We start from the raw sequence: 23889 nt of genomic DNA, 5'->3' as shown, positions 1-23889 counted from the left end.
ACAGATGCGAGGCGATGCTCAGGAGCCCTGCGGTGATACAGCCAGAACAGCTGCGTCCTTGGGGGAGACGAAGGTGGCCGCGCGCAAGCCGGCCCACCACAGCTCGCGTGAGGAAAAAAGCAGAGCAGAGCTGAGTTGATGGCGATGAGGTCACGCCGTGGGCGTTGCACACGTAACGATAAAACAAATGAAAAAAGGGGAGGGGGGAAGTTGTATGAGGATGAGCTGAAGATCGTGGTGGAGAAGGGAGATAAAGGCAGAGGAGGCAGAGAGGTAGAGAGAGAGCGTGAAGCATTACAGCAGGGAGCTCAAGCGCGTCACAGGTGGGAGCGACAGGCAGCGGAAAGTCTGCGGCTAAGGTGGCTGCTGACGCCAAGAGAGCCCTGGAGCGTGAAGTGCGCGTGTGCAGGCAGCTGAGTGGCAGGAACGAGGAGAACAAGAAGAGTTCGTCCATGAGCATCTGAGAAGGAGCGCAGTGTCGCGCCACTATTGTGGAGTAGAGCGCTGTCCACCGATACGATTGCGTTGTCGTATTTGCGCCTGCTGGAGACGTGCGTCTGTGCGAATCGAATGGGCCCACGACGGGAGCGAAGAGCGCCATGCAATGGAACAGAGAACGAACAAGAAGACGGCCCGAGAAAGAGGAAGCAAAGAGGGGAGCTTGGCGTTGCGAGGCCGTGCAGCGCCGTCTCCCATGGCCGGATTCCCGCGCGGCCGACGAAGGCTGCCAAGAGTCGATGAGAAATCGACTCAGCTCTCAGGAGGGAGGAGGAAGGCACAGAGAAGATACGCTGGGGAGAGCGGTCAAGCGTGGAAGGGGGAGGGGAAACGGCACAGCAGACGCGGCGTGCGCAAAGGCACGTTGCTCTTACGCGGATGTCACTTTATGCTTTCGACGACTTTCAATTGCGCGCATGACACCGTCGCACGCCTTATCTCTTGTGCAAGTCAATCCACTAAGCACCACGGCGGTCGTGCTCGAGTGTACGCTTGGTTCGCCCCCCCTTTTCATACAAGTAGACACTCACGCTCGCACGCGTGAGCGCGGCGAGGACTCGGCTTCGCCTGAGCCGATCCGCGATGCCACGCGCAGCGCCTCGTTGCACGTGCACGACATGGCCCAGCTGACATGAAGCTCGCCAAGAGCTCGAAACGCCCACTGACTCTCCAGCTTCATCGCCCTGTCGATGGAGGACTCCATGAGCCCCAGGGCAGATTGATCGACGTGGAGGTGTAGCGCAAAGTAGAGCCGACCGCCGTCCATCTCACCACCGCTGTTGAGAACGAAAAAGATGGAGTTAGAGGTGCAGAAGCTCACACGTGAACTCTTCGAGCCTGCGACCTGAAATACGATATGCTTCAGCAGCGCCTTTTCCTGCCTCGCTCGCACGCTACGGACGGAGGAGAGTCGCGTGTGCGGAATGACCGCGCAAAGCACCCACGGCATCAGGCCCTGTCGCCCGTCTCCGTCATCTCCTGAAAAGGAAAGGACGGAGAACTTGTTATTGCGCCACGAGATTCGCCCTGGTCGAGTGGTGTTGTCTGTCAGTATGAGCAATGTGGCGGGGTAGCGGGGGTAGCATGTGAGGCTGCGAACGGCATGCGACAAGACATAACACCCCGTCTCCCGGAGAAAGTAGAACTCCTCGAAGAAGAGCGTGTTCGCGTCTTTGCCGTCGCCGCTGGCATTCGTGAACGTGACGGAGGGGTCCTCGTAGAGCTGAATCTCACGTGTGCGATGAGTGTACTGAAGGTGGAACGGAGCCCCTGAGTTTTCCAGCAGCAGGGAATTCCTCACGCCCCCGCCACTGTCATCGGCTGCGGCGGAGAGAGGCGGCGACGCTCCAGGAGCAACGGCAAGGGAAAGGGAGGAGACACGCCGGGTGCACTGGGTCGTGCTAGTCATGTCCCCAGCGTCTCGAGCGCCGGAATTAGCTGCCGCTTCGCAGCAGGGACGACGCTGGCCTCGCTGCAGGAGCCGGCCGAGGGCGGACACCCAAGACGTCGCAGCGCCCTTCTCTCGCCCTTTTTCGTCTACTGGCGCAGACGCTGCGGTCTGCCGCGTCAGCTTCCCTGCAGCTGCTTCAGCTCCTGCGCCGTCAACTACCACATGCGGTCGCGCGTGTCTGCTCGCTGCCTCGGCCGAAAATGTCGCCTGCTGCCCTGACGGTATTGGTGACGGCAAGCCGCAGGAATGGGTTTGTGGTGCCTGCAGCAGCCCGCCCGCTGCGGAGACGCTGTAGCCGTCGCGCGAGGGCACCTCTAATGCGCTTCGGTGCGTCGTGACGTTGTTCCGGGTGGTGGTGACGCTCATGACCGAGGTGGGCGCAGAGCCTCCTCTCGCTGCGAACTCGCTGTCCACGCGCGGCGTTGGAGCAGAGGGAGAGGCCGGTAAGCTCGGGAGGCCAGTACTGCCTGCGACACTGACGCGTTGCCGCGTGGCCAGGTGGGCCGTGGTGAATAGCACAGGTGCATCTCCTCCGTTGGTCTCACTGGGGCCAGCCGCCGGTGACATCTGTGGCGCAACCTCGATGCCAAGGCAGCTTTCAAACAGGAGGGAGCACCGTCCATACATGCTCCAGAATGTGCGCTGGAGTAGCCACGTGAAGCAGCAACAGGTGTAAAAGAGTGGCAGGTATACGGCGCGCTTCGAAACGCCAGCAGGGGCGGCCGCCGCTTCATATTCGCTCGCGGAAGACAGCGCCTCGTAGTCTGGAGTGATCGACCCGGTAGAGCGACCAGCGCCAGCGGCTGCTGGCGACATGCTGCCCGCTGCGTCACGCGATGGAAAGATCCGCTGCAGTCGTCCGCTGCCAACAGTGGCGAGATCGGGCAGCGGGGCCGTTGCCGATGCTGCCGCCATAGCGAGTGTGTAGGGATACTCACGGGCACCGCTGCCGCCGCCATCGCGGGAGCTTTGTTGGGCTGGGCCGCCGCTTTCGACTGCCGTCGGCAACGCCACCGTGGTGGCCGCTGCATTTGTCTCCGAGTCCAGCGTTCGCGCTGCTGTCGATGATTTGCTGGGCAACACCTCTCGCTGTTCCGAGAAGGCGCCTTGAGAGTCCGTGTACATCTTGTTGAACTCGCGGCAGTCAACGAGGAAACGGCTGTCGTACAAGTCAAACGCAGACCACATGCGCTGCAGCTGCGACATCTCGCACTGGATGCTGTAGCTCTGCCGCATGGCGTGCACGTAGTAAATCACGTCGACGCAGTGAGACGTCCACTCAAACACCTCTGCCAATGTTTGCAGTAAGTACACGCGGAGGGAAAGATTGGCGTACTGGATGAAAAGGAGATACAGCTCCAGCGGCAGCTCGCGGTGCAGGATGCGAACGAGTAACTCCTTCACCACGTTGTGGAGTCCGTCAAACCAGGCCCGCCTCTGCGGGGTTAAGATGCCACTCCAGCGCACGGCGTACAAGTGCGGAGGCACCTGGGGGCCGCACGGCGATAACTGACAGCGTCGAGCGTGCGGTTGCCGGTGCGATCGTTGGGATGATGGCAGGCGGAGCCGTGGCGAACGCGGCGATGTCCGCTCGCCCGCCTCTGGCGACCGCGCCCGCGCCCCCTCCCAATCGCTGTCATCGCCCTCGTCGAAGACGCTGTTTGCTAAGACATCGCGGTGGTAGCAGTAGTTTGGGCCGAACAGCTCATACCACAGCTCAATGAAGCCGCCGAGGTAATTCGCGTAGGCCTCGCAGTAGTTGAGAATCTCCATCGACTGCTCCCACTCCTGTGTCGCGGTCAGCTTCTCCTCCCTGCCCTCCATGGCCACGCTCGCGGCGGCCGCCGCAAAGACCCTGCGACCGCCAGAGCTGGGGAATGGAATGGGGAGTGCGGTCAAGCTGGTGCTCGACGCAAACGTCGAGGGGACGGCAGCGCTCCCGCGAGCGCCCGTGCTGCTGTCGCACGGAGAACTTTTCCTTCGCTTTGCCCGCTGAATTAGCGCCGCCCGTTGGCGCTCTATCAACTCCCGCACGCGTTTCTGCTGGGCCCGAAAGTCCGGATGTGCCTTGGAGGCCAGTACCGTGAGAGATAACAGCGCCAACGCCACCTCCAGGTGCGGATCTGCCCCCTCACAATCGTCAGAGAAGACGCGCAGCTGCTGCAGCCCAACGTCCGAGCCCTGAGAACCCATCACGGCAGCTTTGAGGTACGCCATAAAACGCGGCGCGGCAGGTATGGCAGAGAACTCTTCGAGGATGAGCCGGTGTGCCTCAGGGTCGCCGTAGTGCGCCATTCTACGCTGCGTTTTCCACAAATTTTGTTCGAGCGAGTTCGTATACCTTTTGTGTGCGGGTGCACCTCTGTGTGTGTGTGTGTGTGCTGACGTGTGGACACGGGTGGTAAAGAGAGGAAAGAGATACAATGGCCGCTAGAGCCGGGCCAGCGTCTCCTGCGTCAACGTGTGGCCGTGCGACACGAGGCAGGAGGGCCGCCCACTGCAGAGGTCAAGGCTGCCCCTCTTCGTGCGCGTTGTGGGCGACGACGTACCCTCACGCCACCAAAGGTCGATGATGGTGCACGAAGGCAGACGCTTGTGCAGATGTGCGTCGGGCACGACCGGGAGGACAGGAGAAGCAGAGCGGGAAAAAGAAGGCGGGAGGGAAGAGCGCACGACGATGTGGCGTTGATGTGGGGAAAGGGGGCAGCACGCTCCGCCATGTTCTTTTTTGTCCCTCCGTACATGCTCGGTGGCAAGCACACGTAAAGATCGCACCCCCCCCTGCTCTCGATCAAGGGGGAGAGCAAGAAAGGGCGCCGCTGCCGCTGCGACGGTAGAGCTTGACTACGAGCTCCGGCCGCCCACGCAACCCTGCGTTACGACGACGTGATGATCAAGAAGTAGCTCATTGTGTGCTCGAGGCAGTGAGAGAGAGCGCAGAAGGTGCTCAATGCAACTAAAAAATGTGTCTCTGCACCCGTTTTCTTGCGGTGTCAGAGCTTGACCGGCGCTTTTGCAGCTGCGGCCGCTTTGAAGAGACGCGGATGTAGTAGTCCTACGCGGTCGGGGGCCCCTCACAGATGCACGCGCCCGCCTCGTTGCAGGTCGCCTACAGCACAAGAGAGCAGGGAGCATGAAAGGAAGAGAGGTAAGCGCGCAAACACATATGAAAAATTCAACACGCGCGCGTGACGCATGCAGCCGGTCACATCTTCGACTCCTTCTTCGCCTGCTCCGCCTTCTCGCACAGTACGTAAGGGCGCGTTTCGACAAGCGTCTCAAAGATGGCGCGGGCCCACGGGTGCTGGATGCCAGCGCCGGACTTGAAGAAGCTGCTCAGGTCTTTGCCAGGGTGCATAGACTCGTAACTGTGCGCCTGCACAATCATCTCCAGCATGTCCATATCTTTGACAAAGCGCGACTCGGCAGTCTCCTGCGCCTCGTACTCGTGGAACAAGTCGCCCAGCTCCCTGCTGAAGCTTGTGTTGGGCGATGAAGAAACCAGTTTGCACAAGTCCAACACCGCCTGCGCCTCCTGCTGCTTCTTCACCTCCTTGGGAACCTTCATGGCTGGGGAGATATCGCCGATAATGCTCTCGCCTGTGTCGTGGCAGAGAGCCATCCTGATCATCCTATCCCTATCTAGCGAGGTGTCAGGGCACATCATACACATGAGCGACATGCGGTACATGTGGTCACTAACCGACTCGGGATGGCTAATCTGATTCTCCACCCAGCCGCGCCGAGCCGTGTCCTTGAGCCGCCCCATTGTCTGCAGGAAACTGATGACATCCTGGACTGCCTTGGTTCCCTTTGTGAAGGACATGATTTCAAAGCTCATCATAAAGAATCTCGCGTTATCGGTAGAATCGCGGCAATGGTTTTTTTAATGCGCTGGGGAGAGGTGAAGGCAGAGGTGCGCACGAGGTGGGCTGAGCGGCAGTAGCCTCGAACGTGCACCAGAGGCCTGTGTGTGTGGTAGTGGTGGTGATGATGCGAAGCAGAGCTTGTGCGTATGTGCCTGTATTTAGGTCTTGCGGAAGGAACGAGAGGAAGTGGGGAGGGGGGCTGTCTTGCGGCGCGAAGGCGGTGCAACGGAGAATAGATAAGCGAAGGTCAAGCCGACTATGTTGCGCGCCAGTACCGCGATAGTACACACAAAGCACAGCGCCGCCCCGCGCATCTGCGCATCATCTCTCAATACAGAAGCGGCGTTTGTAAAAGCGCCCGTTTCACCTCAACCTTCGCGGCTGCTCAAGTGGCTCCGCAGCTTTTCTGACGTGCTGGTAAGAGATGCACACCCTCTCTTTCGCCTTTTCACTCCCTGTGCGTACAGCAGGGGCCATGGGACGCCCCGCCAGCAGCCACGACTCGACCGGCACTGCGAACGAGGCGAGAAAAGGCCACGTCCACCCGCTCGAAAGGTGGCGCAGTGCACCTCGCCACGAGTGCCTTTGCACACCCTCCCTCGCTCCCTTTCTAACTGCCATCTCTCAAAAGTAGCTCACGTAGCGCTCGTACGGCTTGTTGCCTTGGGCGTCTGTGATGGGCTCGTTGAAGCCCAGTTGGTCAGCAAGAGTGCGTCCCTTGAAGGTCGACATGGCCCTCAATAGCTTCCCATCTGACGCGTTCGAGTACACGCACATGAGGTCGCTCGTAGGGTCCGCCGGCACGGGAGCGTCGCTCGTCAGCTCTAAGTGAACGTCGCTATTGAACTCTTTCATAAAGCTCCACTGACACAGATGCTCAAAGAAGCTTTTGTCCGGCTTGTGATTAGGGTTGCAGACCACGTCGATTTGCGTCATCTTCTCGGCAGCGCCTAACATTCGTCGCCAACGCGGTCGATCAACCGTGCGGATGTAGACGAACTCAATATCTGGATACACGTGTAACAGCAGGTGCAACTCAAGCTGCGCAACAGGTGGAATGGGCGGCCGCTGCGCCACGCAGGTGGCGAGGTCCTGCGGCTCGAGCCGCGTCAGCGGCATCTTTGTTGTGTCGAAGGTCACCATCAAATTTTCGTCAAAGAGCGGCTCCCCTACGTCAGCGGCGGCGGCGGAGCTGCCCTCTATCGTGGCGCACCGCGTCACCAACCGTCGACGGTGGCTTCGCGGTTGACGCTGGAGGCGCGCTAAGGAGACCATTTCCGGGTACGAGATGAACTTGCTGGAGCGCATGCCCGGATTGACGAGAATCCCGAGCTGGTGGCCCCCGAGGGCAACGGTCGCTAGAGTGCTAAAGTGCTGAAGGTTCCCGGTGGCACACACGGGAAAAGGAAGCTTGCAGAACTCCTCCCACTGCGTTCCATTGCGCGGCACAGGGAACCAGCAGGAGTCGTACACGTTCGTTCGCAAGAAGTACGCGTCCATGTACTCCTCCATGGTAAAGATGGGCAGCACCGGCATTCCGTTCGGTAGCGCCAGCAGCACCGGCACCCGCTTCTCCTCGCACAGCTCCAGCTCGATCCAGAGCTTCTTGCCTTTCGGCATCACGTCCGAGTCGCTAGCCGACACCTCCGTGCACATCTCCGTCGTGCGCAGAAAGAGGTACACCTCGTTCCACTTCTCATGCCCAGCGGGCTCGTTGCGCACGTGATCGAGCGCCGACCGCAGGCGGTCCATCTTAGAGAGGCTCTTCAAGTTTTGTGGGCTGGACATCACCTCCTGCAGCATACGCTGCCGCTGATGCTCCTGGACGTACGGGGGGTCCTCGTCGAGGCTCACGCTGTGCATATCCACGCCGAAGGTGGCCATCGCGTCCTTCATGCGATCTGGGACGGCAGGTTGCTGACGATACCCTTTGTTGGGTATGCGGGTCTGATGTCGACGCTGCGTTAGAGGAGCAGCATGCGAGCCGCCACAGGCAGCTGCGATGGAACGGCTAGGTGGCCATGCGAGTGCGCCACCGGCAAAGGAGCAGCAGCAGCGCGCTCCAGTTCGCATTGTCGGCACGCGCGCACACAAAGCTTCGTTTAGGGAAGCGCAACTTGCCGCGGTGCATGCGCGTGTGTGCAACAGTGGCGAGCGACAAGGAGGAGATGGCAAAAAAGCAGGAAATGTGGATCCAGTAGTAGTGCGCAGATAAGGGCGGCAGAGCGCCTCCAATGCGAGCACAAGTACCAAAGCGTCACGTCCCCCTCCTCAGTGACAGCGCAGAGTTTCGCAGCACAGCTCACGGGGTGGGCATGTCGCGTTTTGTTCGATTTTTTTCCGGATCCTTCGTTGATGCCTCCTCCCTGCCCAACGGCGCGAGCTCAGCTCAGCTCTGCCGCGCCCTGTGGCACACTCACCGCGTAGTAGTGCGAAGCAGACGCCAAGAAACGGTCGTTTCGACCACGCATCCAGCTCAGTCATCTGACGACGGCCCCTTCCACCAACTCAGCGCACCATGCAACTACGTAGGTTAGATCGAAGCCGCGCCCCTTAGACTGCGCATTACTGCCTGCATCCGCCAATGTGGCTTAGGCTCCGAAATTTGGCGAGGCGTGCGAGGGGCGAATGCGATACGGCCGCGTCACACTGACGCCGGGCCTGTCATCAGGATTGGCAAAGGTCGTTGCGGCGCGACGCCATCCACGAACTGACAGCCGAGATTTGCATCACTGCATCGCGCTGCCCCTCCCCTCCTCTCTCTGGTCCCGTGTCGTAGGCACTGGAACCTACTACCGCCCAATGAATGGTTTAGCGCGGGCAGGAGATAAAGAGGGCTGCTTGACTTCCATACGCAACGCGTGGGGCACTGGACTCGGCGGCACCACGCACTGAGGTGTTCCCCTCCCCCTCGCCAAAGGAAGAGCCAGGAGGAGCGGCAAGCAGCTGCTGGGCGGATGAGGTGAGGGCAAAAGAGCTTGCCAGACATACTTGCACCGGTGCATCATGCGCTTTCTGGAATAAACACACACACACACACACATCGAGCGAGTGAACATCTTGAAATGCAAGCGCACATCAGCGTTTGGCGATCGGGTCCACCATGCGTTCGAGTAAAATCCTCTCCATCTTGGCCGGCGGTACGTTTTCGGCAATGCACAGGTACTCGAGCTGGTCGCGGTGCTCAATGAGGGCCGCAAGTGTATCGCGGTGCTGATACCGAATCCAGTCATCCTTGGTGGTCTCCAGCGTCATAGTTCCCTCGTGCTTCAGCAGCACCTGCTCGACATGTGGGGCATACTCCAGCCCAGGGCGCACAAAGGGGTCGCCCATCGCGATCTCCTGTAAAGCGCTTTGTTTGGCACGTCGACGTGTAGAGCGCAAAGAGAGGCCACCGCAGTCGATGCGAGATCTTTGTGTTTCGAATGTGGCGGGGCGCGCATGTGAGAACGCACGCACACGCTCACGTGATGGGATGTTGGTGCGCGTCATCGGTGGTCAAACGCGAACAATGAGGAGGAGGAGGACATGGAAAGCAATAGAGTGGACGACGATTTACCGGGACGGAGGAAGAAGCCTGTCGACAGGTTGCCTTAGTGTGCCACGTACGAGAGAGGTCAAATGGGCAGGGGCCTTTTTAGAGGGACAACGCGTCACACAGCCCTCTCCTGCGGTTGCAGTGTGCACGGGTGGGCTCGATACACTCGAGTGGACCCCCTTCCGCATGTCGCTCTCTCTCCTGCAGAGACGGAAGCGTGGTGAAGGCAGGAAGCCGACCTGAAACACATGCATCCCCGCCCTCCCGCTCCACCTCCTCCACAATACCATTCCCAGGCGCCGTCCGGTTCGTAGCGTTGATGTCATCTACTGAGTCGCCCTTGAAAGCAGAGCGCCTTCTCTTCTCATCGGCCGAGGAGCCGCTTGACGATGAGGAAAAGAGCAAGGAGTAAAAAAAAGTGCCAGAGAGCACGAGAAACAGTAAAGAGCCTCCTCGGAGAACGCGCGCTCAGTGCAGGTGCGAATCTTTGTGCTCATCTCTGCTCCTGGAGGGGGAGGGGAATGCCGTTGCACTGGCGGGTCGCGCACCTATTCCGTTTTCTCCCTCAGCCTCCTCTCTGTGTGGCCGATTCCATTCCTCGCACGCTGCCCAACCTCCTCAGAAAGGCACAGGCGGGCCTGCCCCCGACGAGAACCAATCAGCGGTCTCCAAGACACGAGTGCAGAGTACATAGCCGGGGGCTGCAAGGGGACTTCGCAGAGAAGCAATTAGGGCCAAGCACACGAGCACACACACACGACGAACTCGCTGTCTCTTAATCAGCGGCGCGTAAGGTCTTCTCAGAGTGCCGAGGTGCAAGGTGCTCCTCCTCCGCAGACAAGATAGGCTGCGCCGGCCTCGTTACACAAAACTGATACTGCGGCGCAGTGTCGACCGTCTGTGTTGCATCACGAACGTCCCTCGCAGTCATCTCAGCGTCATGAACCGCACTGAGAGTCGCGCCCTGCACTGAAAGAGAAGGCGGCAGCTCCCTCACCGCAGCCTCCGCTGTCTGCGTTGAGCATTCTTTGCGTGCCGTATCCTTTAGCAGCTGCTCCAGCACGGCCATTGCCTGACTCAGGCCTGCATCCCCTGCGGCACGATCCTCGTGAGTAGACGGCAGTGTTCGTGTAGGTTTCGACGGCGCGCTACCACTTTCGTGCCGTGGGGTGCTGCACGATAGACTCGACACTTCGATCAACGGGCTGCAGCACGACAGCGGCGAAGCACTAGAGAGCGGCGTCGACGGATGCTGTGTGGAAGGCGTCGGCGGTGGTGTCTGCGTAGAGGCGAGAGCGCCACACGTCGCGGCTCCGCCCCCTGACCCAGCGGCTCCTGGGGAGCCCCCTTTACCACTTTGCTCCGCCAGCACTGCAGTGTGGAGTAAGTGGAGACGATGCTTTCGCAGGTGCAGCTCACGCGCGTACGCCATGCGCTTCTCGAGATTCCTGTCACTCAGCATCACGCTGCGCGGAGTCAAGGTGGGGCGGAATGTACATATCTCCCCCAACTTGTTTCGACCTTCGCCGCTTGCCGCACGCGCTCGATCGATGGCGCGACGCTGCCGCTGCACGTAGTCCTCATAGCCGCGCACTAGTTCGGCAGTGACGGTCGAAGTCAGCAACGGCCGCGTGCGCTTCGAGAGAGCGCGACTTTGAGAGCCATCACAGGTGGTCTCCTTCGGCTTGTCAGCGGCGACGCCACGCCGCGTCGCTGTCAGAGCAGTCCCTACGCCTGTCTCTTCACCAAGCTTGGGCGTGGGAACAGCTTGTGCCCGTGTTGGCGGGGAGCAGTGGGGATACAAAGGAGCCGCGTAAATGTGCGTTCGAAGCGGTTTTTCTTTGGTTTCATTTTTACAAGCGCCCTCCGTTGCGAGTGCGACTGCCCAGCAGTCAACTTCGTTTCGGAGATCAGGTGCACCGCTGCTGGTTCTTGTCCCCGTCCACGACGGTGTAGAAACCACCGCATCATTGCTCAGCGTATGCGACAAGTCACTGGAGCTCACCGAATCACTCGTCGCTACGGCAGCCGCCGAACTGGGATGAGAAGACGTCCTGGAGCTGTACGGCTCGTTCACAAATGCATTGGGGACGCTGCGATGCGGCAGGCACCACGGCTGAATCCCATGCTCGACCACGTAGCGCGCGAGCGCTGCCATGAAGTCTGTCTTGGTGATGAGCTCCTGTTCCTTCGTGAAGGAGGAAGCGAGTGCGGCCACAATGCCAGAGTCTTCTGGGTAGTAGCAGCGAACCTGCTGCTTGATCTGCGCGAGGCACACAGCAGTGGCAGTGGGAAAGGTGGCGTACTTGTAAAAGAGAGCGCCGAGGTGAATGCGCAGCAGCTCTTTCTGCACCGATACGTCCACTGCCGGACTTCTCGCCGGCGCCGAAGGCGACGCCTGAGAGCGAATGGCACCAGCGCCCGTCGCCACGAAGGCGGCGTCTGCATGAAGTCGCACCGGGCGTGCTCTATTCAATGCCTCGAGCGACACTTCTGGATGTTGAGCCGCACTACAACCCCTCGCTGAGGTCTTAGAGGGAGCATAGTAGTGGCCGCTGCGAAGTGGCGGCGGCACCATGGCAGCAGATGTTGCAGGCCCGCTGCTGCCCCGGTCGCTCCCCGGCAGTTTCGCGAGGGGCGGTGCAAAGACAGAGCCATTGAGATTCGACGCAGCCCGCCTCAATGGAAGGCCGTCTACTTGCCCAGTCGGCACCTCCCGTTTCGCACCGGCGTATGCGGGTTCGCGCTCCTGCTGCTCCAAGGCAAGCCGCAGTTCTTCCCGATTCATTGCACACGCCGCCGCCCACGCTGTGAGGCGATCGGCGAGCTGCTGCGCATCGGCATGGGACAGCCGAAGCCCGCCTCCGACGACGTGGCGCTGCTCTTTTGCCGTCATTCTCTGCAGTCGTACCTGCTGACGCAGCAGACGCTCACCGCCGTCGCGGTACAGTCGCTCGCCGGCCTCAAATGGCTCATGTGTCGGAGATGACACGCGGCCTCTGCGACTCCTCCTCAAGCGTTCGCAACCTGAGGTGCGCAAAGTGCGGCGGAGATGGCGTCGCTCGCGGCGGCAGCGCAAAATCGGCAGCAGCTCCTCAGTACCAGGAGAGAGAGTCGGTTTGAATGTGCACTCTTTCTCGAGCTCCACCTCCCGCTCAAGCCGCAGCCGCAGTCGCTTCTCGTCGTGCGCGGCCTGATTCGCCAGTCGGCTCTCCAACGAGCAATATGCCCCGTCCGCCGCCAGCTGTGCTGCGTAGTTCGAGACGGAAGGGTGAAAGGTGCACTCCCTCTTTTCCTGCGCCGCTTTCTGCCGCGCCAGCGACTCCTGCATCCTCCTCGTGTTGTTTGCCCTCTCCTGCGCCTCAAGAAAAAGTCGCGTCCCGCGCTTGACTGCCTTGGCAGACACACGCAGAGGCTTTGGATGCCTTCGCGCCGCCGCCTCCCGCTCTTTACGCCTCTCGTACTTCTCCGCTCGACGCGCAAGTGGAGCCTTGCTCAGCACCGCAAGTCGCAATTGAGCTCGTTCATCCAACCTGCGGTTTGTCCTGCGAGCCGCAGCGGCCGCATCGGAAAGAGGAGGCCACGCGCTATCGCCGTTGGCCACAGTATAACGGTGCTTGCCAGTTCCGGCAGCTTTCGTCGGACTAGCAGCGGGGCCAACGCTGCGCGCCCCTCCCCGATATTCACGGGCGAGGCGCCGGTACATCTTCTCCAGCGCGCACGCGTCCCTTTCCGCCTCGTCCGCGTCGTAAGGGACGCATTGAGGCCAAGAAGAAGCGTCCCGTGTGTTTGACCGCTCACGGCCCTGATAGGAAGGGGGACCACTAGAACTTGCAGGTGACGAAGAGGTCGGCTGTCGTGGCGGGCCTACGCTGGGTCGTGGGTATGCCACGTCGCGTGGACGACGGACCATTCCCCGACCCTGGAGGAGTTCATTAGTTTCATACGCACGTGGCGCGCCGCTGTAGTGCCCGGCCAAGGCCATTCGGGCGAGCTCTTCGATGAGCTCATCGGCAGAGTCAGCGATGCTAGAAGCGATCGAGTCTAGCTCGCTGTCGCCGGAGGAGACCTCGACACGGCCAGGATGCGTGAACAAACTCATGCCGAAATAAGAACGTAGAGAGCGTTACAAGAAGAGCGTGAGTGGGCGAGCCACACGCACACACCTAACGAAGTTGCCAATGAGAGCCGATATGAGTGTGTGGGTGTGTGTCTTTTGCAAGTTGAGATGAAAGTGCCGGTCTTGGCCGTCTGTCATAGTTGCCAGCACGTCTGGTGAATGCAATGCCTGCGCGTGTGCGGCGAAAGAATGGAAAGGTGGAAAGAGGGTCTCTCTGCCGCTCACCTGGCCTTTGACAACCTCCCGCCCTCCTCTCCTCTATAAGCGAAGTGTGCCTCTATGCGCGGGTGGCTTCCAGTGTATGTTGGCGTGTGAGTCGGCTCCACCTGGTCCGTTCCTCCCCTCCTCCTCCCACGAACGCACAAACACACACGCACCTGCGCAGGGGGGGGGGGCAACGTCACGCTCACAGCACACCAATCTTCTGATTGCCACTGTTGCGCACAACCTCTGCCCCACTCTTCCTCTTGTCCTTGGCGGGACGTCCTTTTATTCTGCTCCGTTACTCGTGGCGTGCAGCGTAGCGCTCAGCCGCCTCAGTCTTCTCCAATCGAGAGGAGCGCCGGCGTGGCAGACGGAGATGCAGCAGGAGGATAAATGGTGCATAAGAGAGAGAGGAAGCAACGAAACAGAGCGGTGCCACGCCTAAAAGATGCCGCAGCTGTGGTGCAGCAGAGTGAGACGTGGGCATGGAGAGGTGGCACGATGAGAGAACCACCGGCGCGCCTATCCCACACTTCAAGAGATCGGCTGCATGGACACCAAACTCGATGGCTGACCACGAAAGAGGCCCCTAGTTAGTGAAAATGGTGACAAGCGCAAGATCACTTGTCACGCACAACTCTCACCTGCGTGCAGGAGAGTGGCAGTTGCATGCCCGTGTCGCCAGTCCGCCACTTTTTGTTCGGTGTGTATGTAGGGGGAGGAGGGGAGGGGGCAAGGACTCGCGATGTGTTTTTTTTGGGGGTGGGGGAGGGGCCGGTTTGTCCGTGTTTCAGTGGCCTTATCGAATGTTATTCGTATACATTTACACGCGAAACGCACACACTCGCACACAACAGAAAAGAATGCCGCTGGTGGGCAGGACAGGGCGGAGGTGAGCCTCGAGAAAAAGGGGGACGCCATAGAAGTGACAAAGACGCAAAGGGCGAGGCATACACGACCCCCACCACGACACACTACGCGCCACGCCTGTGTAGCATGGTACTACCGCGCAGTAGCGGAGAAAGCAGAGGGCGACCTTTTCCCTCGAAAAGGAAAAGTCACCACTAGGCATGGTCTTCGGCATCCCACGGCTCTCGCTCCGGCTCTGCCAGTTCATCGTCCCCATCCTCCTCCGCTCCCTGCTCATCTTCAGCCTGAAGCAGCTCGAGCGGGTAGGGGTGGTCCAGGTCCTTCACCTGCGCGGCGGCCTGCGGGCCGCCCATTTCCTGCACCAGAACGCTAATGGCCTCATCCACCTCCTTCAGCGCCGCGGCGTCGCCGCTTGAGACTACCAGCATGACTCGCGCGCGTCGCAGGAGGCGCGCGGCGTCAGCGTATCGACCCCGCATGCGAGCACTCTCTCCGAGCAGGAACCACACGTAGGGATTATTGTCGCCATATTGGAGCACCTCAAGAAGAAATTGAAAAGCCTCGGCCGGGTCGACCTGCATCAACAGTCGGCCTAGCTCGATCTTGGATTCGTACGTGGGCTGATGCTCCTCGGGGAGGCGATGCGTCACATCCACGGCACGACGCAGCGACTGTAGCGCCTCGTCTGGGCGACATTGACTGAGGCGAAGGGACGCCTGCAGCTGGTGCGGCTCAACAATGTCGCTGTTGAGATCCAGCGCGCGGACCACCGCCTGCTCACACTGCTGCTCCGCGTTTTCTTCGAAGCAGAGATCGGTCAGGTAGAGCTCCGCCACGGCGCAGCAAATCGTCGCCATGGTCTCCTGAAGTGCCCTCTTCATCTTCTTTTTTCGGCAACCGTGTAGCATGAGACTGGCGATCTCGTACGCCTTTTCGTAGCACTGGAGCGCCTCCTTGGCCTCACAGAGTTGCGCTAAGTTCAGGTACTTGACGTACCCCTGATTCGGGTTGATGTCGATCGCATGGCGAAGCATCTGCTGCGCGCGAGGAATATCCTGGGCGTGGTGAATCATGATTTCTGCATAGGCCTCCAGCACCTCGTCATTGTTTGGAGCCTGGGAAAGAGCCACCTCGTAGAACTCGCAGGCAGCCTTCACATTACCCGCGTCTACCGCACTCTGAGCGAGAGCAAGCAGTGTGATGATGTCCATCCTCTCTCAGCGCGACTAAAGATAACTCAAGAAGAATTGATGCCGATACAGATATTTGTGCGCGTGCTCACGGCGCTGGACAAGCTGAAGTTGTAACGGGAGTAGCGCAGGCGAAGGCAGGAGGCGCCTCGGACGCAAGAGAACAAAAAGTACGGCGAACCCCACGGCACCCGCACACGCTTCTGTGGCTAACGATGAAGCGGATGGAGACGTAGGGTAAGGGAAGGAGAGGAAACGTTAAGGTTTATGGGGGGGGCAGAGAGTATGCAACGAAGCGAAAAAGTGGGAAGGCGCACGCCGCTCGCATCAAGTCACTTTCCTTTGGACTCTGCAGCCAATGTAACCCCAGCGTGAACGCTGCGACGCGGTCAGGGTCGCTGTTCCGCCCGAAGGCCACCGCGTCCATTTCAGTAGAGAGGAAAGAGACCTGGAGGAGTCCCACAAACGACATGTGCGGGCACCGAGGAGGGAGAGGCAGCTGCATGGCGAGGGTAGGTGTAGGCCGCTGGTGCGAGCCCCATCATTGGTGTCACTCCCTCGGTCTGCTTATCGAGCATCTCTGTGGGTGTCGTTCATCTTATTTTTTCTCTTTGAAGTCTCCCTAGAGGCCCATTCGCCCTCCACCCACCCTTGCCGTTACAGATTTTCGTTATGCTGCTGATTTGTGCTTGGCATCGCGCCACAGCGGCAAAGAGCGCACTACCGAATGCGTGTATAACGAGAAGGGGCCCATAAAGCGGGGGGAGGAGGGGGGCGTAAGAGACCGCGTTCATATGCCCGACTCTGAACGGAATACATATAGATATAGGACCAGCGCCAAAGGGGAGAAGAAAGAGGAAGAGAGCGAGAGAAAGAAAAGGGCGGGGGGGGCGACCCCACAGGCGCACGCGCAACAGCAGCTGCACCCGACAAGAGGGGGGAGAGAGGGCTGTGCGTTGCACGTTCCTGTTCGGATGAGTGAACGGGCTTCATCTACCGCTCATTTCTGTCGTTGTTGCTGTTGTTGCCGCTGGTGCCCTGCCCCTCACCTCCCCACTGTTGATGATGCGCGTGGAGGTTGTAGCTTCTTCGTTGCGTCGCTGTTTCTTTTTCTTGCCTCTTTTTTTTCTACATGTGAGCAGCGTGTGCTTCTCTGTCCTCCCCTTGTCCACTTCGCTGCGTGCGAGTATGAAGTGCGTGGAGCAGCGTGCATATGGAAAGCATGAGAAACGGGGTGGAGCGCGACGAGAAAGAGGGAGGTGGCCCAAGGCAAAAACAGTATGCTGAGAGCCTTCTCACACTTCCTCAGCTCTGTCCCTCCTCGTCGAAGAGGTTGAATGCCTCGGCCAGAAGAAGGCGTTCGAACATGTGCGGCAGCTCCTTCTCGTACTCTACCTCTCGCAAGCCCCCGTCCTCTTCGCCTCCGCATGTCCCGCACTCGATGCGCAGCACGCGAATGTCACGGCGCGTCAGGTGGTAAGGTGCGTTCTCCAACGCCCCCTGGTAGTCGTGGAGGAGCAGACGGCCTGTCCCTGCCCCGTCCAGGAGGCGAAAGATGCGCAGAAAGCCTTGCTCGACATCGTAGCGGTTCATGCCGTGCACCGTTGTGGAGCTATCGATAGGGTCTATGTCGAAGCAGAAGCCCTGGTGCTGCTGAAAGTACTGGATGGTGCGCACCGCTGCATGGGAGAACGGGCCGTACTCGATGAAATCGCCCGCGACACCCTTGCCGTCGTCCTCGATGATCGTGGTGAATGGCGCTGTAAGAAGGTAAAGCGCCTGCGACTCCGTCAGTTCAAAAGCCTCAGTCAGCACTCGCCGCACCTCAGAGACACGCAGCCGCCCGCTCCCCGACAAGTCCATCGTCGAGAACACCTTTACCATCTTGTTTGCCAGCTTCGCTCGCTCAGGGTCCTCGACAAGGGGGGTGTAGTGGTCCGGCGGCGGCTGCCTTGCCTGCAGCGGGTCCGTCTCTAGGGCGAGCTTCCTGAAATACGCCGCGCTCCACTCCAAAATGTCCGATGGCTGATTGCGCAGCACCTCACGCGCGTACTCCTTCAGTACATTGCTAAAGTTGGGCGGGAGGTGCTGGCGTGGCTGGTACTGCGTTGCCAGCGTGCGCTCGCGGAACGTCTCCATGGACATATGCCCGGAAATCCAATCGGTGTACTCGCCGTGTGCCGACGGGGAAGTGCAGCGATGCGCCCTTCACGAAGAGAAGACAGGAGAAGGAAAGAGGCAGCGTGGCACCTTCTCTGGAGCCTGAAGGACTGCCACAAGCCGCGTGCAATGAGCATCCGCGTCTCAGCAAGCCACCGAAGTCGGTGCGATTAAGCATTAGCAAAGATCCGAAGAGGAAACGACAAGAAAGAGACAGAAGCGAATGGGAAGAGCGAGAGGCTGCGTCGACGTAGCGCACCCTAACGTGGTACATTGCGCACTGTGCATGTGTCCGCCTCCCTCTCTTTCGCGCCCACCATGGCCAGTCCGTCCTGTCTGGCGCTGGAGAAGAGGCAGAGATGACATTCCGTTCCTCTCCAGCCCCTTTCGCCAGGAATTCGACAGCCGTCTCGGTGCGTGGAATAAGCGAAAAGCTGCCAAGCAGCAGTTTGCTTTTCTGCGCACCACCGCCTCTGCGGTGTTGTCTTCTCTTGCCTCCCTCGGGGGTGGAGTGTTAAGATGATGTTAGGAGACGCTCCTCCCCCCGCGTGTGTATGTGTGTGAGGTACGCCTCCCAAAGAGTTTCGACACACCCCGACGGAGGCCCAAAGAGCGGCAACGCCGCCGCGCCTCCTCTCACGCAGCCTACACGCACTGCGGCGAGCAGCACAACGCAGCTCACCATTCTACACAGACAGACGGGCAGACGCAAGTCAGGAAGCGTAGTGAAAGCGCCATAGAACAGCCGCATGACAGAAACGAAGACAAAAATAGAAAGCAGACGTGCGAAGGCCAAATGAAAGCGCAAAGGCAGAGAAGAAGAGGGCGGGGGGCGGGGGGGGCATCCCGTATGTGATACAGCGCACAGCGGCGCGGATATTTGCAGTATCGGGGTATGTACCGACGATTTCTACGACAGTGAGCTAACAGACGAGGAGATGATGCGCAGCACACCATACACACACACGCACAGACTCACACAGAGAAAGAGGCGCACAGCTAAACACCTACGCGTCGAACGAGTCATAGAGGAGGTGGTTAATCGCCGGGGCCAATGCGAAGGTACTGTCGTCGACTAGCTCACATACGCCGTTGTAGCGGATGAGGAACTTGCGGTGCTCGTCAAACCAGCGCAGCTCGTACTCGTTGTTCACAAAAACCTGAACGCCCCCGTGGGAGAGAAGAAAGGCGCTGAGGGTGCGATTCTCGTTAAAGCGGAACCACCGCACGTACAGGAATGGCTCCCCGTTGCAGCTGTAGGCGCTGCGAGGTGCCTGGTACACCGAGACAGTACCAGGAGTGCGCTGCTGCTTCATCATGTTCGTGTCATACGCAACAATGTCTTGCAGCGCGTGAAAAGCGATTCTGAGGTCGGGGTGGCCCTTTGCCCTCAGCAGCGACGTGGCGCGGGTGGCATCGGCGCCCTCCAGCGTGTCCACCTGATCCACGACAAAGAACTGCCGCTCAAGCATGGAGAACACTGCCGAGTGCATCGGAAAGTCGCTTGTCAGAAAAATGGCACCGGTGCGGCCCGGCTGTGCGTGATAGACGAACGCGTACGGCTCCTCCCCCTCCGCTTCCTCGTCTGCTCTCGTCCCGGAGGCTGTACCGTGCCTCAACTCGGGGTGCGGAAAGAGATAAAAGTGGCGAATCCACTCTCCATTCAACAACGCATCGCGCTCCTCCGGCGTCGGTTGGCGTGCTGCTTCATCCTGGCGGTCCTTCTTGAAGCGCGCAAAGGGGCGCCATGGGCCCGCCGGTACACTCCCTACCGGGCGCTGCTTCACGTCCACGTCCTCTGGCCGGTGTGACACCGCTACTGCGCCGCGGCAAGGGCCGTTGCTGCTGCTGCTGCGCCCCTCCCGCTGCTGCAACGCAGCAATCGAAACACGAGGTGCGGGAATCTGTGCCACCTCATCCACTTCGTCCTCATTGATGCCAAGGGCGTCCTGCGCACAACGACGCCGCCGACCCGTGTCTTTGGTAGCTCGGCTGCCCTTCAGCTTAACAGGAGAGCAGTTCTTGTCTTGCTTGGGGGGCCTGCCACGACGGCGAGGCAGTACAGGCGGTGCCGGCGCCGCGTATCCACTAGCCTTCTCGTTGAGGCTGGCAGCGGCTTGGGATGCGGAAGGCAGAGCCCCACTCTGCACCTCCGCCTTTGCCTTCCTCGACCCGCTGCGGTGCTGCGTTCCGCCAGTCTGCAGGAGGTGCTCCCGCAGCACACAGCTGTTTGGATGCACCGCGAGGCAGCAGGGGCAGGTGCACTGTCGCTGATAGGTGCTGTAGCAGTCTGGGCACAGGTCACGGCCGCATGGGCAGTGAAAGAAATGCAAGTCTTTTTCCTCGGGCCCGCTGGGGAGGAACTCGTAGTCGCACATGTCACAAACGAAGCCGTACTGATACTTCTTGCTGACGACCTGCGTCACTTCCCTGAAGCGGTGTGGGTGGGCGGCGGACTTCTCCTGCTCCTCTGCGAGCCACATTATGTTGTAGCGCTCCTGGTCCTCCTCGATGGTCAACCGAAAGCTCGCGAGCAGCCACGCGTGCTCGATCAGCAGCATCGCAGAGAGCATGCGGCGGTTGTCCGCCTCGTCTTGCCAGACAGCGCCCACACTAAGCTCGAGCGCAACGCGCTGTGCACGCTTCATCGCCGCCGGTGCCCCCGTGTGGCCCGCGCGCCTCGGTGTGGAGGAAGGAGTGACTGCCCTTTGGGGCCCCGGCCGCCAAAGCGATGCCTGTCGCGAGGGTGATGGCAACAGGTCTTCGGCGGCAAGCGAGGATGCGATTGGGTGCTTTGGCATAAAGGCAGATTTGAGCGCCGACACCGTTGTAGCCGTGCTGGGCGGCGCTTTCGCGGGGAGGTCGCGGACCTCACCGATTAAGATTGACGAGGAAGGCTGGCGCAGCGACCTGTCACGCTTTCTTGGGCTGCCGGATGCAGCTCTAGAGTGCGAGGTAGCCTTCGAGCTCGTCGCAATGGTCGCCTTGGCATCCTCTAGAAGCTCCACGCTCGCGCTACGCCGATTCCTCAGGCGGCTTTGTTCGCGCCCCCTTCCACTGCATGAAGCGCCGCACGGCGACTTGCTGGCACCCTGCTGCATGTCGGGCGCGAGCAGAGGTGGCGTCGCACAGGAAGGCTCTGCTGCCGCGTAGGGATGGCATACGCCACTCCTCTGCTCGCCTGCTTTGGCGCCGGCGGTGTCCAGGGCAGGCTGCACTCGCACAGGCGTCCTGCATTGGCGGTCATGCTGTGATGCGCTGATGCCGAGGCTCACTACCTCCCCCTCCTCGCATTCGTCATTGCCGCTGTCGGCACGAGCATGCGCAGAAGGGTGCTGCGGCGCAGCGCCAGCAGAGGAGGCGCTTCGCCCGTTGCCCTCAGTCGACGATGCCCGCGAGGCAACGCGCGATGAGGGTGCCGAGACCCCGCTTTTTGCTCGTCGGGCGGACTTGGACCGGCGCGTCTTGGCCGTCTCCTCTGCCATGACGACAGAGATCTCGCGGATGGGTTTGCTGTGCTTGCGGGTGCTCGCGCGAACGTCGTATACCTGCACTGCGACCGCCCCATCTACACCGCCCTCGCCGCAGCGCTGCACCACCTTGAGTGAGCTGCGCGCTGTAGGTGTTGCCGTGTCAGACACGTGCAGGCCGCCGTTGCGTGCGCTGCCGCCGCTGCTGTGCTGCGCGTCCGTCTCGCCGTCTTCCCCGCTGGAGCCCAACGAGGGGCTGTTTAAGCGACTGTTCAGCAGCGAAGCTGCCACGCCAGCGCTACGCTCCTCCACCGCACGCATCAGATGCGCCTCATCGTGAGATAGCAGAAAGTCATCTTGCACGCCGAGAAACGCCGCCACAGCCGCAGGTGGATAGCGCCGCCGTAAATTCCAAAGTTTGTTGGCCAGGATCGCGTCCACGCTGGGTCGCTCCTCCGGGTTCGTGACCAGAATGGAGTTTACAAGCTGCTTCAGGTCTTGCGACACCGTAATGCCGACGGGCCACTGCCAGTCACCCGCCGCCACGCGGCGCAGCAGGCGCTCATTCATGCGCTGCCGCTGACTCACAGCGTTGCCCTTTTCGCCCTCCACAGCACTCGTGGCGTCTGAATGGCCTGCCGCACCAGAGGCGCTGCAGGCGGCCTGCGCTGGCGTCTCTGTCGACGGGTACGGATTTCGCTGCGTGAAAATGGAGAAGAGGACAATGCCCAGCGACCACACATCAGCAGCCACGCCGACGCTGACGCGTTTGTCCTTGTGAAGGGCATTATGCGCCATCTCGGGAGACATAAAAGACACCGTGCCCGCCACCACATCGCCTGGCGGTGGCTTGAGCGAGTTGCATGCAAGGCCGAAGTCGATCAGCTTCAGGTTGCCATCGAGGTCAAACACATAGTTCTGCAGCTTGATATCACGGTGGATGCAGCCCTCCATGTGCACGTAGGAGACCGCCTGAACCGCTTGGTGCGCTATGAAAAGCATCTCCGCTTCGCTGGTGATACGCGTGCTAAGGAGAAGGTCGTGTAGCGTGCTGGGCACACATAGCTCCATGCCGATAACAATCAAATCCGCTGTCCTGTTAAGCGCACCGAACTCAAAGCGCGGGAGCAGCAGCCGGCCTTTTGTGCACACGCGGCTAAGCACCTCCAGCTCCTGGCGCAGCCGCGTGCTCTTGCCTGTTGAAATTTTGAGGGCAAGGCGTGGATAGTCACCGCAGACAGCGCGGTACACAGTGCCGAAGGAGCCCTGGCCAATGCGCTCGCACGGTCGCACCTCCTTGATGATCTCCGAGTCACCGCTGCGCAAAGGAGGAAATCGCAGCACCACTGTGCGCACGCGGTCTCCGTCGTAGTCGATGGCATCGACCGTGCCGAGCATTACGGGCTTGCACAGGCGATGGTGTCAAGTGAATGAATTGGGAGAGTGTGCGTGCGATATGCAAAAAAAAAAGTCGCCGGAGCCGCTTTCTCCACAGCCTCCTCTCGCGTCCGTTTCCTCCTACACTTTTCGGCCCGGCTCTGCTGAACGCAGCGGCAAGTGCTAATCCCAGAGTGCCAAACGGACACCCCTCACGCCCCGTCAGCAACGCGTCCCCCTCCCCCGGGTCCCTTTTTCTGTCGAGCGAGTGACGGAGAAGAAGGCAAGCCAATATATCAAAAAAAGATGAGCGGATGGAGGCACTGAGAAAGGGGCGTAAACGCACTCGCAATACCAAAGAGACGAAAGATTCCTTCAGCACTCCCCATTGAGATGGGATATGTTGCTACTGCTACTGCTGCTGCTTTTCGTCGTGAGAGGCACAGGGGTGGGAGTGAGTGAATACCTAAGCGATCCCATTAACGCCACCAAAAATGTGTGGAACAAAAAAGGGGGTGGGACCAATTAGCCGTGCGCACGACGTCGCTGTCGAGGCAGCAGAAGAAAACGACCACTGTATGGATAAGCAGATCCTTCTCTATGGGTCAATATAAAGCTCCTGCGCGGGGGAGAAGATGAAAAGGGTGAATAAAAACGCGAAGGTGTCGGTTCAACAACGTTTGCCCACGAAGCCTGAAGACGTTTGTATGTGGCGTGTGGCTGAGAGGTGTTAACGAGGAAGTCGTACAGATCCGAAATCGTGTGGAGAGGGAGAGGAGGTGGGTGAGGGCCAATCTGTGAGCAGCAGCCTCTGTGCTTCTGCGGTTGCACAGTGTATCTGCGAGAGAACCCCTATGTGCGGCTTTCTGCTATCCGCGTGCTTCGTGTGCGTGGGTGCGCACCTTCTCTCTCTCTCTATCCTCTTTTGCTCTGTGAGTTTTTACGCAGTGGTGTGCGTCTTTTTTGTTTCGCTGGGGCGCCTCGGCGCTTCCTCTGAATTTCCCACCTGCCCCCCCCCCGGGTGATTTGGGGACGTCGAGTTGAGAGTAAGAGAAGCGGAGGGAGAGGAAAAGAGGAACCGATTCGCGTCGAGGATGGGGTAGCGATGCGGGAGGTGAAGGAGGTTTACGCGTCGCAGAAAGA

At 60.1% G+C, this 23889-nt stretch overlaps 8 protein-coding genes across 8 annotated transcripts; all 8 read right to left on the bottom strand.

Annotated features, from left to right (window-relative positions):
- Nucleotides 1-1024: 1024 nt before the first annotated feature.
- Nucleotides 1025-4243, bottom strand: LSCM1_01176 (uncharacterized protein; the record flags this gene model as incomplete). Its single annotated transcript, XM_067318801.1, has 1 exon — nucleotides 1025-4243. One exon carries the CDS (start codon nucleotides 4241-4243, stop codon nucleotides 1025-1027), a length of 3219 nt encoding a protein of 1072 aa, XP_067174906.1.
- A 910-nt stretch (nucleotides 4244-5153) lies between these two features.
- On the bottom strand, nucleotides 5154-5774 carry LSCM1_01175 (uncharacterized protein; the record flags this gene model as incomplete). The annotated part of the gene is made up of 1 exon (XM_067318800.1): nucleotides 5154-5774. The coding sequence occupies one exon, from the start codon at nucleotides 5772-5774 to the stop codon at nucleotides 5154-5156; it is 621 nt and encodes a 206-aa protein (XP_067174905.1).
- Nucleotides 5775-6441: 667 nt separating this feature from the next.
- LSCM1_01174 (uncharacterized protein) lies at nucleotides 6442-7890 on the bottom strand (the record flags this gene model as incomplete). Its single annotated transcript, XM_067318799.1, has 1 exon — nucleotides 6442-7890. The coding sequence occupies one exon, from the start codon at nucleotides 7888-7890 to the stop codon at nucleotides 6442-6444; it is 1449 nt and encodes a 482-aa protein (XP_067174904.1).
- Nucleotides 7891-8895: 1005 nt separating this feature from the next.
- LSCM1_01173 (uncharacterized protein) lies at nucleotides 8896-9150 on the bottom strand (the record flags this gene model as incomplete). Its single annotated transcript, XM_067318798.1, has 1 exon — nucleotides 8896-9150. The coding sequence occupies one exon, from the start codon at nucleotides 9148-9150 to the stop codon at nucleotides 8896-8898; it is 255 nt and encodes an 84-aa protein (XP_067174903.1).
- Nucleotides 9151-10130: 980 nt separating this feature from the next.
- Nucleotides 10131-13457, bottom strand: LSCM1_01172 (uncharacterized protein; the record flags this gene model as incomplete). Its single annotated transcript, XM_067318797.1, has 1 exon — nucleotides 10131-13457. One exon carries the CDS (start codon nucleotides 13455-13457, stop codon nucleotides 10131-10133), a length of 3327 nt encoding a protein of 1108 aa, XP_067174902.1.
- Nucleotides 13458-14743: 1286 nt separating this feature from the next.
- LSCM1_01171 (uncharacterized protein) lies at nucleotides 14744-15760 on the bottom strand (the record flags this gene model as incomplete). Its single annotated transcript, XM_067318796.1, has 1 exon — nucleotides 14744-15760. The coding sequence occupies one exon, from the start codon at nucleotides 15758-15760 to the stop codon at nucleotides 14744-14746; it is 1017 nt and encodes a 338-aa protein (XP_067174901.1).
- Nucleotides 15761-17044: 1284 nt separating this feature from the next.
- LSCM1_01170 (uncharacterized protein) lies at nucleotides 17045-17884 on the bottom strand (the record flags this gene model as incomplete). Its single annotated transcript, XM_067318795.1, has 1 exon — nucleotides 17045-17884. The coding sequence occupies one exon, from the start codon at nucleotides 17882-17884 to the stop codon at nucleotides 17045-17047; it is 840 nt and encodes a 279-aa protein (XP_067174900.1).
- A 1022-nt stretch (nucleotides 17885-18906) lies between these two features.
- On the bottom strand, nucleotides 18907-22767 carry LSCM1_01169 (uncharacterized protein; the record flags this gene model as incomplete). The annotated part of the gene is made up of 1 exon (XM_067318794.1): nucleotides 18907-22767. One exon carries the CDS (start codon nucleotides 22765-22767, stop codon nucleotides 18907-18909), a length of 3861 nt encoding a protein of 1286 aa, XP_067174899.1.
- Nucleotides 22768-23889: the final 1122 nt, after the last annotated feature.

Source organism: Leishmania martiniquensis, chromosome 35, assembly GCF_017916325.1.
Source record: "Leishmania martiniquensis isolate LSCM1 chromosome 35, whole genome shotgun sequence".
Lineage (NCBI taxonomy): Eukaryota > Euglenozoa > Kinetoplastea > Trypanosomatida > Trypanosomatidae > Leishmania > Leishmania martiniquensis.
The sequence above is the reverse complement of the archived record's forward strand: the minus strand, read 5'-3'. Positions and strand labels throughout refer to the sequence as shown.